The sequence below is a fragment of the Meleagris gallopavo genome, chromosome 1 (genome assembly GCF_000146605.3).
Source record: "Meleagris gallopavo isolate NT-WF06-2002-E0010 breed Aviagen turkey brand Nicholas breeding stock chromosome 1, Turkey_5.1, whole genome shotgun sequence".
NCBI classification, from domain to species: domain Eukaryota; kingdom Metazoa; phylum Chordata; class Aves; order Galliformes; family Phasianidae; genus Meleagris; species Meleagris gallopavo.
In genome coordinates, this window is record NC_015011.2 from 41,230,819 (window position 1) to 41,245,282 (window position 14,464).

The 14,464-nt window shown below is 39.5% G+C and overlaps 2 protein-coding genes across 9 annotated transcripts in view; one reads left to right on the forward strand and one right to left on the reverse strand.

Annotated features, from left to right (window-relative positions):
* The window catches only part of CEP290 (centrosomal protein 290), a 52,430-nt gene extending 52,160 nt beyond the window's left edge, over positions 1 to 270 (reverse strand). For 2 of the 4 annotated variants that reach the window (XM_019613637.2, XM_010708849.3), the window contains exon 1: positions 90 to 213. The gene's annotated coding sequence lies outside the window, so the exon portion shown is untranslated. Of the gene's footprint in view, positions 1 to 89 lie in introns of all 4 variants that reach the window. The other 2 variants (XM_019613634.2, XM_019613633.2) reach the window with 2 other exon arrangements.
* Positions 271 to 335: 65 nt separating this feature from the next.
* Positions 336 to 14,464, forward strand: part of TMTC3 (transmembrane O-mannosyltransferase targeting cadherins 3) — a 37,896-nt gene continuing 23,767 nt past the window's right edge. The window contains exons 1-5 of one of the 5 annotated variants that reach the window (XM_010708885.2): positions 340 to 424; positions 1,128 to 1,225; positions 11,640 to 11,753; positions 12,345 to 12,561; positions 13,855 to 14,073. In XM_010708885.2, the coding sequence (XP_010707187.1) occupies positions 12,373 to 12,561; positions 13,855 to 14,073 (408 nt within the window). In that variant the 5' untranslated portion in view covers positions 340 to 424; positions 1,128 to 1,225; positions 11,640 to 11,753; positions 12,345 to 12,372. Of the gene's footprint in view, positions 425 to 452; positions 764 to 1,127; positions 1,226 to 11,639; positions 11,754 to 12,344; positions 12,562 to 13,854; positions 14,074 to 14,464 lie in introns of those variants that run through there. The other 4 variants (XM_019613645.1, XM_010708869.3, XM_010708890.2 and 1 more) reach the window with 4 other exon arrangements.

The window sequence follows — 14,464 nt, forward strand, 5'->3', positions numbered from 1 at the left end:
CGCCATCAAACTCTCCCGCCGGTTCCGTTCTGAGGAAGCCGGGTAGGCGTAGGGGAGGAGAAAACCGACGCTTCCGCAGTACTACGAACCGCGCAGGGCACAGCGGATTTTCACGGGCACGGACCCGGCAGCGCAGGGAGCGGCGCAGGGAGCGGCGCAGATGACGGCCGCTCACCTCAGGAGCGGGTTAGAGCCGCCGCCCCGCACCCCGGCGGCGGACTGCAAATCCCAGCATGCCGTGCGGCCCTCCAGGACCACAGCTCCCGGCGTGCCTTGGCGCCCGTGGCCTGGAGCTGTTCTCCCGACAACCTCCGCCAGTAGGAGGGGCGGTAGCACTCAGGGGGCGGTCTGCGCATGCGCAGTGCGGTGGGAGCGCCGGCGCGAGCCCTGGGTAGCGAGGAGAGCGCTTCCGCGGCGGGCTCAGGTAGGGTGGGCGGCGGTGCTGGTGAGTCGTAGGCCGGTACTCTGCTGACGGAATCTGGGGGCCGGGCTCGGTGGAGCCGCTACCGCGGCCGTGTTTAGCGGGAATGAGTTGTTTCTGTTGCTGAGGTGCGGCCTCGGTACTGGCCGCGGTTCCATGCCCGGCTCGGCCCGCTCCCTTCCTCACAGCCCCCTTCCTTCCTCACCCTCCGTCGCCCCCCGCTGCCCCAAGCCGGCCCCGTGCCCCCGCGCTGCGGGCTGCGCGCTTCTTCCCAGGAGTCCGCCTGGCTGCGCCTGCGGTACCGCCGGCACGTGTATGCGTTTACCTGCACGTCCTCGGTGTGTAAGTATCGGTACTCGGCCCCAAGGGACGGTTTGCAGGGCGGCACGGGAGGGGATCGTATCTGTGAACTGCCCGCATCCATCGGGCGCTGCTGGCAAGCGAAGAATCTGAGTATGGGTAGCCCAGAAAGTTTGGGAGCTTCGCCTAAGTAGGCATGAACATATCTTGTCAAGTTGGAAAAAAACCGGCTCCTACTTGAAGTGTGTTATATCCTACATATTCATTCACTGGCTGTGTTAAGAGCTGCAATTGCTTTCTTTTACACTTTTTTAACCAAATGACAAAGGCGATAAGCTTTTGCATTTACCTTTTTTCTTTTTTCCTTGCTGCTTTATTCATGTTTGCTATCTCTTTATCGGTGTAGATATTTAATGAGGGCTGACAAGACGCAAGATGTTTGGCACGCTTGGTAGTTACGTAACTCGTTGCAGCCATGTCGTAAGTCTTAACTCTTGATTGAAGGTAAAGACTTTATCTCTCAGCTTGGGGCTGGTCAGTTACAGCTCTCTGTTGGGTAAGAGAATACCCTTTGTGGTTAGGAAAGGGAAGGAGAGGCTGGATTATATTTCTAAGATGGAAACTGTTGCTAAAAATAAAGTTATTCATGATTGAGTGTAAAAATAAAAGGAAAAACAACAAGAAAAAAAATTCTTGGCAAGAGTTACTTTATAGGTGGGGCAGGTGATATACAGAGTATAAAGCTGTCTTGCTGTATGATGAGGTTCTGGGAAACAGATCTTTATCCCTGTGTCATTTAGAGAGTAAAGTATCCATTGATAATGTTTATGAAGTTTTGCGAAGTCAAAGCAAGGCCCTTCACCTCTGTTGCGGCAATCCCAAGCAAAATTACAGGCTGGGCCAGAATAAATTGAGAGCATCCATGAGGAGAAGGGTTTTGGAGTATTTGTTGATGAAAAACTTGCTGTGAGCTAGCAATGTGCGCTTGCAGCCCAAAAAGCCTACTATTTCCTGAGCTACATCAAAAGAGGGATGGCCAGCAGGGTGAGGGTGGTGATTGTCCCCTTCTGAGGCCTCACTTGGAATACTATGTCCAGGCCTGGAGCTCCTGGCGCAAGAAGGACATGGAGCTGTTATGATGATTCCAGAGGAGGCCACAAGGATGATCAGAGGACTGGAGCACCTCTCCTACAAAGAGAGACAGAGAGAGATGGGATTGTTCAGCTTAGAGAAAAGAAGATTCCGGGGAAACCTTACAGGGGTCTTCTGATGTGTAAAGGAGGCCAGTGGGAAAGCTAGAAATAAAATCTTTGTCTAGGAGTGTAGTGGTGTAGTGATAGAACAAGGAATAATGTCTCTGAACTAAAAGAAGGTTAATTTAAATTTAATGAAATAATTCCTTACCATGAAGGTGGTGAGGCACTGGAACAGATCACCTTCTCCTTGGAGGTATTTGAAGCCAGACTGGACTGGGCTCTGAGCAACAGTCCAGCAGGAGGTGTCCCTGCCAACAGGGAAGCTAGAAATGGATGGTTTTTAAGGACCCTTCTAAACCAAACCATTCTATAATTCTCTCATTAGATACTTCTAAATAGGAACACATAACAATATATATTTGTTTGTTTTTTAGTTTTTAATTCTCTTCATGTTAGCAATCTGGTAATGTACTTGACTTTTTGGAAGTTATTTTATAGTCTTCTGTTACAAAATCAATCATTATGTATGTTTTAACCACATCTGGATTTGTAATTTTTTTGTGCAGCTCATGGAGAAGATTGATGTGGGACTAAAGCAGACTTTGAAGTAGACATGAAAACTATGAAAACTGAAAATGAAATGAGTGGGGAAAAAGATAAAATATTAGTCATACAAAAAATGACAATGTTTAAAATACAGAATGTCTTGGAACAAGTGAAGTAATATTTCTTTTGTTCTGCCACAACATGTAAACGTGTGATGAAGTTTATATAAGCAATTTCCCTTTGGATGAGAACACACTCTTACTGTTCTGGAGCCAGAAAATATTTTAGCTCCTTATTACACAGCTTGACCTATCCTGATGGAAGAGGCAAGCATCCATATTAAGCCACGTTTCTGATATCAGTATGCTATTTCAAAAGCCTTGTACAGAAACTGCATTATGGAAATTCAAATGGAATGTCATTCCAAAACAAAAACAAATAGAAGTTATCATACACAGACCAAGCATACTAAATAAGAACATGCATAGCAGAGTCTTTTCAGCGTATGCTGCCCATGTAGCTTTTGTTCATCTGTTCTTTGGAGTTAATGAATGTGCAGTTTCTACTGTTTATATTTCTGGAACACAGGCTATGGACCATTTTGAGCATTATTTTAGAGATGCTATTTTCGCATCATTATCCTATGAAAAACAAGTAATATTTTTTAGCGTAAATATGAAGCATATTATTTTGTTAATTGTTTGAATGAATAGTTTGGTAGCTGCCCCTCCCCAGAAAAAAGGGGGGCGGAAGGAGGGAAAGGAAAAGTAAGTCTTACTGGAGTCTTTGTTCCTGTTATTTTAAGTTATATATTATTCTACCTATGTATTTCAGGTATTTGTATTTCATCTGACTGTTGAAACAAACTGAAAATAAACCACGAGCTAAGCCAATATCTCTTATCCATGTTTAAATTGTTTTATACTGTGATCTTCATTTGTATCAGAATAACCTAAAATGTCCAATTGTTGATTTAACTAATTGTTGGCAACCAAACTCCTCATTCTGCCCTCTGAGAAATCTTTCCTCTGGCATTGAGCAAGTGTCAGAACTGTCATTTCTCATCTCCTCATCTAGTTGATACTTCATAGCTTTGCTGAGAGAAGGCTGGGGGCAGTTTTCTTCGTAGGGAATGAAAAGTACTTCAGATTAGACCTATTCCTCTTAATGTTGTACTGTTTGCAGGAGGTTACTACATTGAAATATCTCTTGTATTTGTTCTGCTCTGGGCTTTAACAAGAGGAAAGGGACTGCGGGTGTGTTTTGAATTTGTCCTGAGTTCCTCATACTGTTTGTCTTCTCCCATACGTGATTCAAGCCCAGTCATGAACACCTCAACTGTCTAAGTTGGTTAAAACTGGAGTTCTACTTTGGAGGGACATTGTTAAGGTAAGATAAAGGTTGTGTTGGAGGGAAACAGTGGAAAGGAAATGGTGATATCTTTCCATTATTAAACACGGATATCAAGTTAGAAAAAATATTAGATTTAGTCAAATAAAAATACAGAAAGTGAAAGTAAGTAGGCAAGACAAGTGAGGGCAGTATTGGAACCTCAGATACTAAATTAAATTTTCAAGCAGCAAAATTACTTACTTTAGAAGTCTGTTATGTCTGTTGGTGGTGTTCATCAATTTAGCCACCAAGTCTTGCATTAATTTGTTGCTCACCTGTAAGAATGAATAATAATAATAATAAAAAGCAGCAGTTTTAACAGTTCTTTGTTTTCTTACACTTCTGAGAATTTAAGTCATTTGTCTGTGTGTGTTTTAAATAATTTGAGGCCTCAGTTATTACCAGTGTTCATTTCTCTAGTGTTACTAAGTTGCACTCAGCACCTTGCCTACCTGTATCTATCTCTTTGCAGCTTTTAGATCTCCAAAAGGTAGAGAGGGAAACCTGTGTTTTTTGATGATGGTTGAAAATGCTGATGTTTTGATGTGACTGAGAAGTCCCAGGTGTTATTTTGTATCCATGAGCATTTAATACAGCATGAATGAAAACATTTGAATATGTGAATAATAAAATTGGGTCTTCAGAATATATTTGCAGTGTTCTCTTATGGACAGTAAATTTATTTTTTTTTGGCTGGTTGTTTTTGTTTTTCTTAATGTTCTGACAGCTTGAGCTGGCTTGTAATATACTATCAAAAGCTGCAAATAACAATAGTATGTACATGATGCTGAGTATTTTCAGGAACATTAAGAGCTCTCACACAAAAATTGGAAAAGATAGTAACTTTGCAGTTGTGACAGCTGTTTGAGATGAATTTTAATGAATGTACTTATTCCTGGCAATTTCATAGGAAATGGTGAGGAGGGTTAGGTGGATTGTATGGGCTTTTTCATATATAGAAGTACCACGGCTTTAAAATTTTCTATCTTTCTGTTCCTTCCAACAGAAAAAAAAAAGAAACTTAGTGTTTCTTTTTATTAGACATAATGAAAGAAGGCATAGTTATGAATGCCCTTCAGGGGATAAAACAAGTAAATACCATTACCCGATAGAAGTAAAAGTTTAAATGTATGTTTAAGTTCTTAAAATTAGGCATAGGATTTATATGATAAACATAAATATATTGGCTTCTGAAATTACTGTTGATGTAACGTGTCAAATAAAATGTTACTTAGCTGATAGATAATGGTGGAGCGGTAAACAGCTGCTGCATATCTAGGGACTGCAGCGGCACTCTTGCCTAAATATATCTTAGTTTCATAGGCTGAGAAGGTAGTTTCTTCACTTCCAAATTTCCAAAGTGAGGACACAAAGCATCTCAGTTTGGTTGTCGTGTGCATTGTATAAAGCATCGATATTTGCAGTGTGCTATCCTCATCTGTCTGTAGTGTCATGGATTTTGTAGTGACTGGGGAGAAACATTTTCTTGTTCTCCTACTTCTCTAAAAGTGTTTTGGCTTTTGTGTAATATCCTACTATTGTTTGTAATTCTTGAAAAAGATTGAATAAACTTGTAGAGGATTCTCAGCAAAGTGGAGGAATGTAGCATGCCTTATAAGCCAAGCCTGCCAGAGAGCTCTGGTTCTTGTTTGTCCTTTTCGCTTCACATCTCTGTATGTGCATGAAAGTAGCAGAGTAGAAGACACATTTTTCTATGCCATACAGCTTGAGAAAATTAGACTAATAAGCAGGTATTGTGCACAGCTTTGGCATTCTATTTTTCCATAATTAGCTCTCACAATCATAAAGTATAACTTGCTGCTTATTGTTTGCATCTGTATATTTTTCCTGACATGTTTGGATATTGCTGCAAATTAAAACATTCAGCAGAAATCTTTGAAATGAGGCACTTGTCAGTCCTCATTTCGTCCAGTCAAGTGGGGACTGTGTGGCTGTTCTTAGATCCTGAATTAATAGTAGTACAGCCCAAGGGCTGATTTGGGTATCAGATGTACAGCTGTGGAAGTATCAGGTGGGTGAGGTTAAAAACAGCCCCTGAAGGGACAGTCAGTCTGTTTACATACATTGGATCAGTCAATAGTGTGGTTTTTCTGTTATGGTTTAACCTGACAGGCAGCTCAGCACAGAATCACTGAGTCACAGAATGGCTCAGGTTGGAAGGGACTTCAAGCATCAGAAATCTCCAAGCCCCCTGCCACATGCAGGGCCACCAACCTCCCCATTTAATACTAGACCAGGCTGCCCGGTGCCCCATCCAGCCTGGCCATGAACACCTCCAAGGATGAGGCATCCACAATCTCTCTGTGCAGCCTGTTCCAGCACCTCACCACTCATAGTAAAGAAAGCACCACACAGCCTTTTGCTCACTCCTCTCACAGCTCATCCCATAAAGGGGAATCTGAGCTGATACAAAGACTATAGGATGAAAAAGGAAGGAAAAAATAGTAATAATGATAAAAGAATATACAAAAGTGGTGATGCATGATGCAGTCAGTCACCATCTGCTGACCCAGACACATCCAACCCATGGCACAGCTAGCACTGTGGCCTGGCCCAGCCCTGGAAGCACACCCGTTGTTTGGCAACAGCTAAACATCAGTGTGCTATTAACACTGCCTGAGCTGAAACCAGGGCACAGGGAGGCAAGTGTGGTGCTAACTCAAGTTATAGCAGATAATTGTGTGCATTTTGATTCACTGACTAAACAGAGTCCTGTGAACATGATGCCTTGCTTTCCATTTTGTTAAAATGGAGCGCTGAGAGTTGCAGTCAGATGTTCAACTGAAAAATCTGACCGTACTCTTTACTTTTATGGGCCCCATCTTACCAGAGAAAAACATTCTTTACTTCACAGTTGTGCCTTATTCATGTAATCAGTTTTTGGTCGTACATACCAAATAGTGAATAACTGTTTTCAAGGATGAAATACAGGAACAACAAAATGTCATGAAAAATCTCTGATGAACTCACTGAGAATTGCAGCCACTGCCATCAAACCAGCCTGATATGCTAGTTTCACAAAAACAAAGTCAAATATTTCACTAGTTCTGTATTTTTGTTGCTGTCTTTTTTCTGTTTCAATAAAAAATGTTGAAGATTAAGTTTAATTTTAAAGTACAGTATCAGAGGTGGATGTTGGTAGTATGGAATAATCACACCAATATTCCATTACATTTTCTTGCCATATAATGGCTGGCAGCAGAGGGGCACTGACAAAATGGTGTCTGATGTGAAAGTGTGTAAGAAGTAAAAGTGCCATTGATTTGCTCTGTGCAGAAAAAATGGCACCCACTGGCATTCATTGACATTTGCTGGACATTTATAGAGACGAAGCAGTGGATGTGAGTACAGTGAGGTTGTGGATGGTGCATTTCAGCGGTGGCGACAGTGATGTGAGGGGCAAGCCACATGTCAAACATTCATCCAGCTTTTTACAAGAGTGACATGCAGATTCTTGTTCATCGCTGATGAAAATCCATAGCTAGTGATGGTGACTACGTCGAAAAATAGTGTTTTGTAGCTAGAATTTGCTCTATCATATACTGTTATGTGCTCTTTGTAGCTGTTGTAGTTTCCATGGAAACAAATAGGAGGTATTACTTTTGGAGCAACCTATGTACATTATAATAGTAGTAAAAGTTAGAAAGTAGGTGTGAATCAAGAAGAAATGGAGAATTAATTATTTTTATTTGATTGTAATTTTGATTTTTTTCTGAATATAATTTATTGTCTGCCTTTGTGTGGATGTGAATAGTAAACCTTAGCCACTCTGTTGTCTTCTAGAAACTCATTAAGGTAGTAAAGGAGTACATAAGAAAAGTAAATATACTTTATACTGTTACTTAATGAATAAATCAAATTTGCTTGTTGAAATATGAGTCACATTTCAAGAAAGAGAAAAAATATTTCAAATACTTGTTGATGTCACTGCAGCAGCAGTGGGTCTCCTCCATTGGTGCAGATTTTTGAGTGCAGCATACTGGCTCTTGTTTGTAGCAGGGAAAAATGAATAGTTAATGGTGGTGACTGTGTTGCAAAATAGTGTTTGCTAAATGAGATCTTTATCGAGTAGTGTTGTTGTAAACTATAACAGATATAAAGAACACAAGGAAATGAACAGGAGGCATTACTTTTGGAGCAACCTTTGTGATGCTGCCCAAGATAATTTCTGTTTGCTCAATGTGTCCCAGGCAAGCCAAAAGGTTGGACATGTCAGCTGACTGATGCCCAGCTAGTTTCAAGCAGCAGCAGCTCCCCCCGAGCCAGCTTCCCTGGTTTTATTTTTTAACACGGCAGGATATGGTATGGGACATCCCTTTTGCCAGTTAGGGCCAGTTGTCCTATTTCTTTTCCCTTCCAGCTCCTTGTGCCCCCCCTCAACTCTCCCCATCTGCTCTCGGCTGGCAGGGCAGCTTAGTAAGCTGAAACGTCTTTGACTTAGTGTAAGCACTGCTCAACAATGACTGAAATGTCAGTACACTAGTGTTCTCAATGTTATTCTCATCCTGAATCCAAAGCACAGCACCACACCAGCTACACATTAACTCTATCCCAACTGAAACCAGGGTATTCTCCCTCACAGCAAGCCTTTCTTAACAAACTAGTTGCTGAGCAGCATGTTTTACAGATATTTATCAATACATCCATCACTGAAAATGGTAGAATACTAACACTTGCAAGACCATACTTGGGTTGCTTCCAAATTTCAACATGCCTGTTGAGTGAGAAAGGGAATGTATCTACTCACCATGACTCACTTGAGCAGCCCAGTCATATCAAGACTTCAGCAACCTCATGCACATCTGCTATCCATGAGTTTCTTTGTCGTGTGTACTCCTTATATGGCTTCTTACTTTCTAATGTAACAACAGATTAATTGGTATGGAGAGTGTTGGCTGCCAGATAGTAATTACTATTTTCTTCTGAGATTAATGGCAGATGTGCTTTTGTCTGACTTACAAGTACAGTTGAACTCTCCTAAGCCTCCCTCAGTTTTAGTCTTGCATTTTCAACTCATTGCGTATTCACAGTATGGTGATGGGCCCAGTTGTAGAGTAGAAAAAAGTAGCCTTTCTGATGTGGAGTCTTTCTTTCCTTGTCATGCTTAACTAGAGAAGCACAAAAACATCTTTTCCATAGTTACACTTTAATTCAACAAGTATGTTACACTACCTTATAGTCAGACCAGATGTAAAAAGTAATTTCCTTGGTTTAATTGTTTTCTAGTACAGATCCCAAGAAAATAAGACCCTAGAATGTCAGAGTGCAGTTAAGTATGCGCTGCATTTTTTGTGCATTTTTTCATCACCTTTCTTTTTCCATTTTTCTCTCACCTTCCCTATAAGCTGGAAAATGGGGGGTTCTTCCAGATTTGTTATGTGCTCTTGACTGCCAAGGGTGCTTCTGTGCTTCTGCGCGCTGCAAAAGTTTAAGGCTACCAGGCTAGCAGCAGCTCAAGCGCTGCTTTGCGTGACTTGTTGCTAAAATGTATTTTGTTGTGTTCACTTCTTACAGTGAATTTAGTAAGTTAAGAATTATCTGGGAGTGTCTGTGGGTCGAATAGTTGCTTAGAAGGAACAAATGCCAGCACATAGTTGCATTAGTGACATTTGAAACGTGCAGGAATAGGGAAGGGCAAGTGACAAATAAAATTCTGATTTAAAAATTTTTGTAGACTTATCTTTCTGATGATCGGAAAGCCACTTGAGCCAGGCTTGGGATGCAGCTAAAATCTTAAGCTCTCTATGCCTAAGAGTTCTCTTCCATCCAGATGAAAACAGCATTATTTTCTGTATAGTTTGCATGCAGGTCAATGTAGCAGTCAGGAACAGTGTGATCAGTAGTGGTGTAAAATTAGAGTGAGTTCTGGCTGGAAGAAATAACAAGTTCAGAACAAAAATGAAGGATTTTAAAAGCACCAGAATTGTCTAAGATTAAGGCATGAGTAAAATATTTGTGTTAACATATATTCTGTGTACAGAAAAGTAAAAACCTTCAAAAAGTAGTTGAGCTCACAGTCGGCTGGATGAACTCATTCCTTTGGACAGAGATTGCTTAAGAATCTATCTCATTTTCTTCCCAGTTGAGTAGCATTATATGTTTCTGAAGTAAGAATGTTTAAGAATTACCTGTTCGACTCTTTGAGACTCAAAGCAGTATCTACAAAGGCTTGCTGCTTCAACCAGACAGTAAACTTATATTGCTAATAAACAAGGAAGTTTCAGATCACTAAAAACAGCTTACCTAGAGATGCATTTTCTTAAATGTTGAATTTAAATAATTCTTAATGTTGGTTCTGCATGGCAGTATTACTTTGTCCCTTAATTTTTGAAACATCATATTTCAGAAATGTAGGCCTATATGTATACTACCATTCACAATTACTCTCTGGGCCCTCCATCCAGCCAGTTTTTTATCCAGTGAAGAGTACACCTGACATGAGCTACAGGTTTCATCAGAAGAATACCATGGCAGAGGTATTTGCTTTTGCTGAAGTCTGGATAGACTACATCCACAGCCTTTCTCTCATCCACCAGGCAGGTCACTCAATCATAGAGGGAGATCAGGTTGATCGAGCAGGACCTACCTTTCATGAACCCATACTGTGTAGGTGTGATCCTCTGATTGTTTTGCATGTGCTGTGTGATCACATTCAAGATGATCTGTTCCAGAGCCTTCTCTGACACCGTGGTCAAGCAGTCAAGCCTGTAGTTGCCCAGATCCTCTCCTTCCAACCCTTATGGGCAATGTGAATGGGCATCACATTGGCAAATCTCCCTGTTTCACCAGAACTGCTGATGGATGACATAAAGTGGCTTAGCAGTCACTTTTGCCAGCCTCCTCAGTACCCTCAAGTGGATCTCATCTGCCCTTGTGGACTTGTGACTCTCTGAGTGGAGTAGCAATCACTAACAGTTTCCTCCTAAATTATGGAGATTTTATTCTGCTCCCCATCTCTGTCTTCCAGCTCAGAGAGCTGAGTGCCCTGAGGATAACTATTCTTACTATTAAAGTCATAAACAAAGAAGGCATAGAGTACCTCACCTTTTCTTCTTCTTTTTTGGCAGTGTTCCCTACTGCAGCCAGTAAAGGGTGGAGATTCTCCTTGGCCCTCCTTAATGTAACAACACTTTTGCTTACCTATTACAATGGTGGCAAGATTAAGTTCTAGCTGGGCTCTTGCTGTTCCAATTTTCCCTCTGCATATCCTAGCAACATCCTTGTATTCTTCTCGAGTTGTCTACTCCTTCTTCCAAAGATGGTAAACTCTTTTTTTTTTTTTTTCTTTTCCTGGAATCTCAGCAAGAGCTCGCTGTTCGGCCAGGCAGTCTTCTTTCATGCTGTCTTGACACAGGGATGGCCTGCTCCTGCACCTTAAGATTTCCTTCTTGAGGAATGTCCAACCTTCTTGAGAAATGTCCAACCTTCCTGGAGCCCTTTGCCCTACAGGACTGTCTCCTAAGGGACTCTCCCACCCAATGTCTGTCCTCTGGAAGTCCAAGATAGCAATTTTGCTGACCCCCCCCTCTTCTGTCTTTACCAAGAATAGAGATCTGTCATTTTGTGGTTGCTATGCCCAAGACTATTGTTTTCAAACAACCCAATAAATAACACTTTCAACTTTTGACTTGGCCATCTATGTATTATATATGAAATAGTCATAATATTGCTATTTAATAATTTCAAGGGATTAGGAAGTTTATGCAAGATGAGATAACATGAAATTCATTTCTAATGTCTTTTTTACATGCTATTTCTTTAAGATAGAACATCATGAACATTCGTTGAAATCAGAGAAGTTGGCACAGTTGAGGAAAAAATGACTTTTTCATGAGCTCCTACAGAATATGCAAAAAAGCTAACTGAGATCTTCAATGGTAAGTTTAACTTTCGTTATTATTACTGTTACTCTGTACCAGTTCTTGAATGCGTTTATTTATTACTCTCTATAGGTTTCCTGTCCTTCAGAATGTTTGCAGTATGTTATTTTAATTGCATTTGAAACGTTTTATTAGAAACAACTTTTAAACTAAAAATCATTAACCCATTGTCTGCCCTTCTGATAATGTAAACCATCAGCATGTTAATTTACTCAGGGTTCTAGAGTGCCTAATTTTCAGTTCTCCAGTTTGCAACATTCACTTCAGTTGCACAGGTTCTTGCTACAAATTACATCCCAAGTCATCTCCAGTTTTAGGTCTTATTAGTAGAACGTGAAATGTAGCAGTATCAATATGAAATACAAATATCTAGTTTGTGTGAGGGCTTTTTAGGTGGTGGGACTCTTTAATGAAAATATTTATTTTAAACACTGAATTATGTAAAATGAATAAGACTTCTGAAAAAAAAATCTGTTATGTACATAACATCGTTAACTTATAAAATACTGAAAGTATTAATTTGATTTTATTTATCAAGTATAGTGTTTATTCAGTGAAATTACCCATTTATCTGTCTGTATATTGCAGCTTTTGTCCATGAAAGCTCTTAGAGAAGATGGCTGAAATAAGCCTGAAGGAAGTGGCTCTAATAGTTGGTGTGGTGGCAGCCTGCTACTGGAACAGTCTCTTTTGTGGCTTTGTTTTTGATGATGTTTCAGCAATCTTGGACAACAAAGATTTGCACCCTTCTACTCCATTAAAAAATCTGTTTCAGAATGACTTCTGGGGGACTCCAATGTCTGAGGTAAACTGTCTGTGGAACTCTTTGAGGAAATAGGGGAAAACAAAAATACAATTTTTACACTTTTTTCCCTAGTGTGGTTTTAACCACACTAATACAGTTGGATGGAATTTGATGATGTTTATATTTTGAACTATCAGATTAGGAGTAGATGTCTCTTGTAATTTTTCCTCTTGTTCAGTAAAAGAGCTCATAAGAAAATACTTCAGGTTTCTATGTTACCTAATTTTAGTACAGAAATTAGACAAATTTGACAATTTTCCCTTCTCCCACATACACATTCACTTAGAATACTATTTATTTCTAGTGTCTGTCTGGAAGGAAAGATAACACTGAAACATCAAATCTAGGATTTGGAGAATAGGAATTTAATCTATTATGTTTATTTGAGTAAGTATATTGATATGAATTGAGAGTTTTTGTTAGTAGCCAATGTTGAGTCACTACATTTTTATTTGAAAAGCTGCACTGGCATTAAAGTTGTCAATAAATATCATTGAACAGCAGTACCAGAAGGGTTTACGTAAAATTTAGAAAGTCACACATGATACCATTGGTGGAGACATGAAAAAAAAACTACTATCATACGTGTTTTGCCTAAAAGACTTTCCACCGTGTAATCTTCACCTTTTCATGTCTGTAATATATACCAATTTTATTATGAAATAATAATTGCTAGATCTACATTTGATATGTAATTTTTGTATAAGGAAAGCTTCCAGACTTTTTCAGACACCCTGTAGTCATTCAGAGTACATGGGCTCCGAAACTCCAGTTCTGATTTTGCACTTCGAAAGCAAACAAAAATCTGATAAAACTTAATAAAACTCAGATTAATTTGAATGTTTGTGACTTTTAAATTACTTTTCACATCTTGTGCAGTTTCAGTATTTTTCATATTTATGTGCAACTTCACTTTTCATATGTGCACATTGACTGGTACACATGTTAAGAATATGTAAGTAATACATTTATCTGAGTGCACCAGAATTTTTATTTTCTAAAATACAAAATGCGAGATTGATCAAAGTACCTGAATAATACATTGAAATTGTGGGGAAGATGGAAAAAATAATTAGAGTTAACTTCTCTGTTTTGACAGCTGTATTTTCAATTTAGTTTTCATTTCATTCACTATACTTCATTGTTAGTATTACTAATTTTCATGTCTTTATTTTTAAGGTAGATGTCAGAATAGTAGGGGGAAATCTTGAAGGCACAGATTTTTAAAAAGATATTTTGGAATAAATCCATTGTTGTAAGACGGTTGTGACTCATTTTTTTATTTCCTTTCAGGAGCGGAGTCATAAATCTTACCGACCCCTCACAGTTCTCACATTTCGCTTAAACTACTTGTTCAGCGAGTTAAATGCAGTTTCTTACCACTTCCTAAATATCATCTTTCATGGAGTGGTTTGTGTAGTCTTCCTCAAGGTCTGTAAGCTTTTCCTGGACAACCAGAGCAGCATAGTTGCATCACTGCTCTTTGCAGTGCACCCAATACATACTGAAGCGGTAGGTAAACCTGTTATGTGCTTGGTTTGTTCAAACTGCATTTTTTAAGCTTAGATGTTGTATTTTGTGTAAATGGTTATAAACAGTAAATCTAAAAGATGTGCGATTTTTTTTTTTCTTTCTATGCACTGTTTACTCTGCTATTTGTGAATTGTGATGGAGATGACCAACTTTAATGCTCTGAGTTGTTTGACATTCCATGCAACTAATGAGAAATAAGTAAAGAAACATTAATTTAGCTATTAAATAATTTGAGACTTTTCTGTGACCATTTCCTTTTATGATGATGACTGCTTTAGCTTGCATAATATTTGTGTTTTGTGATGTTTCATCTAGTGTTTTACAAGTACTATCAGTACCTCTCAATTCATTTTCATGAATTCAGTTCATT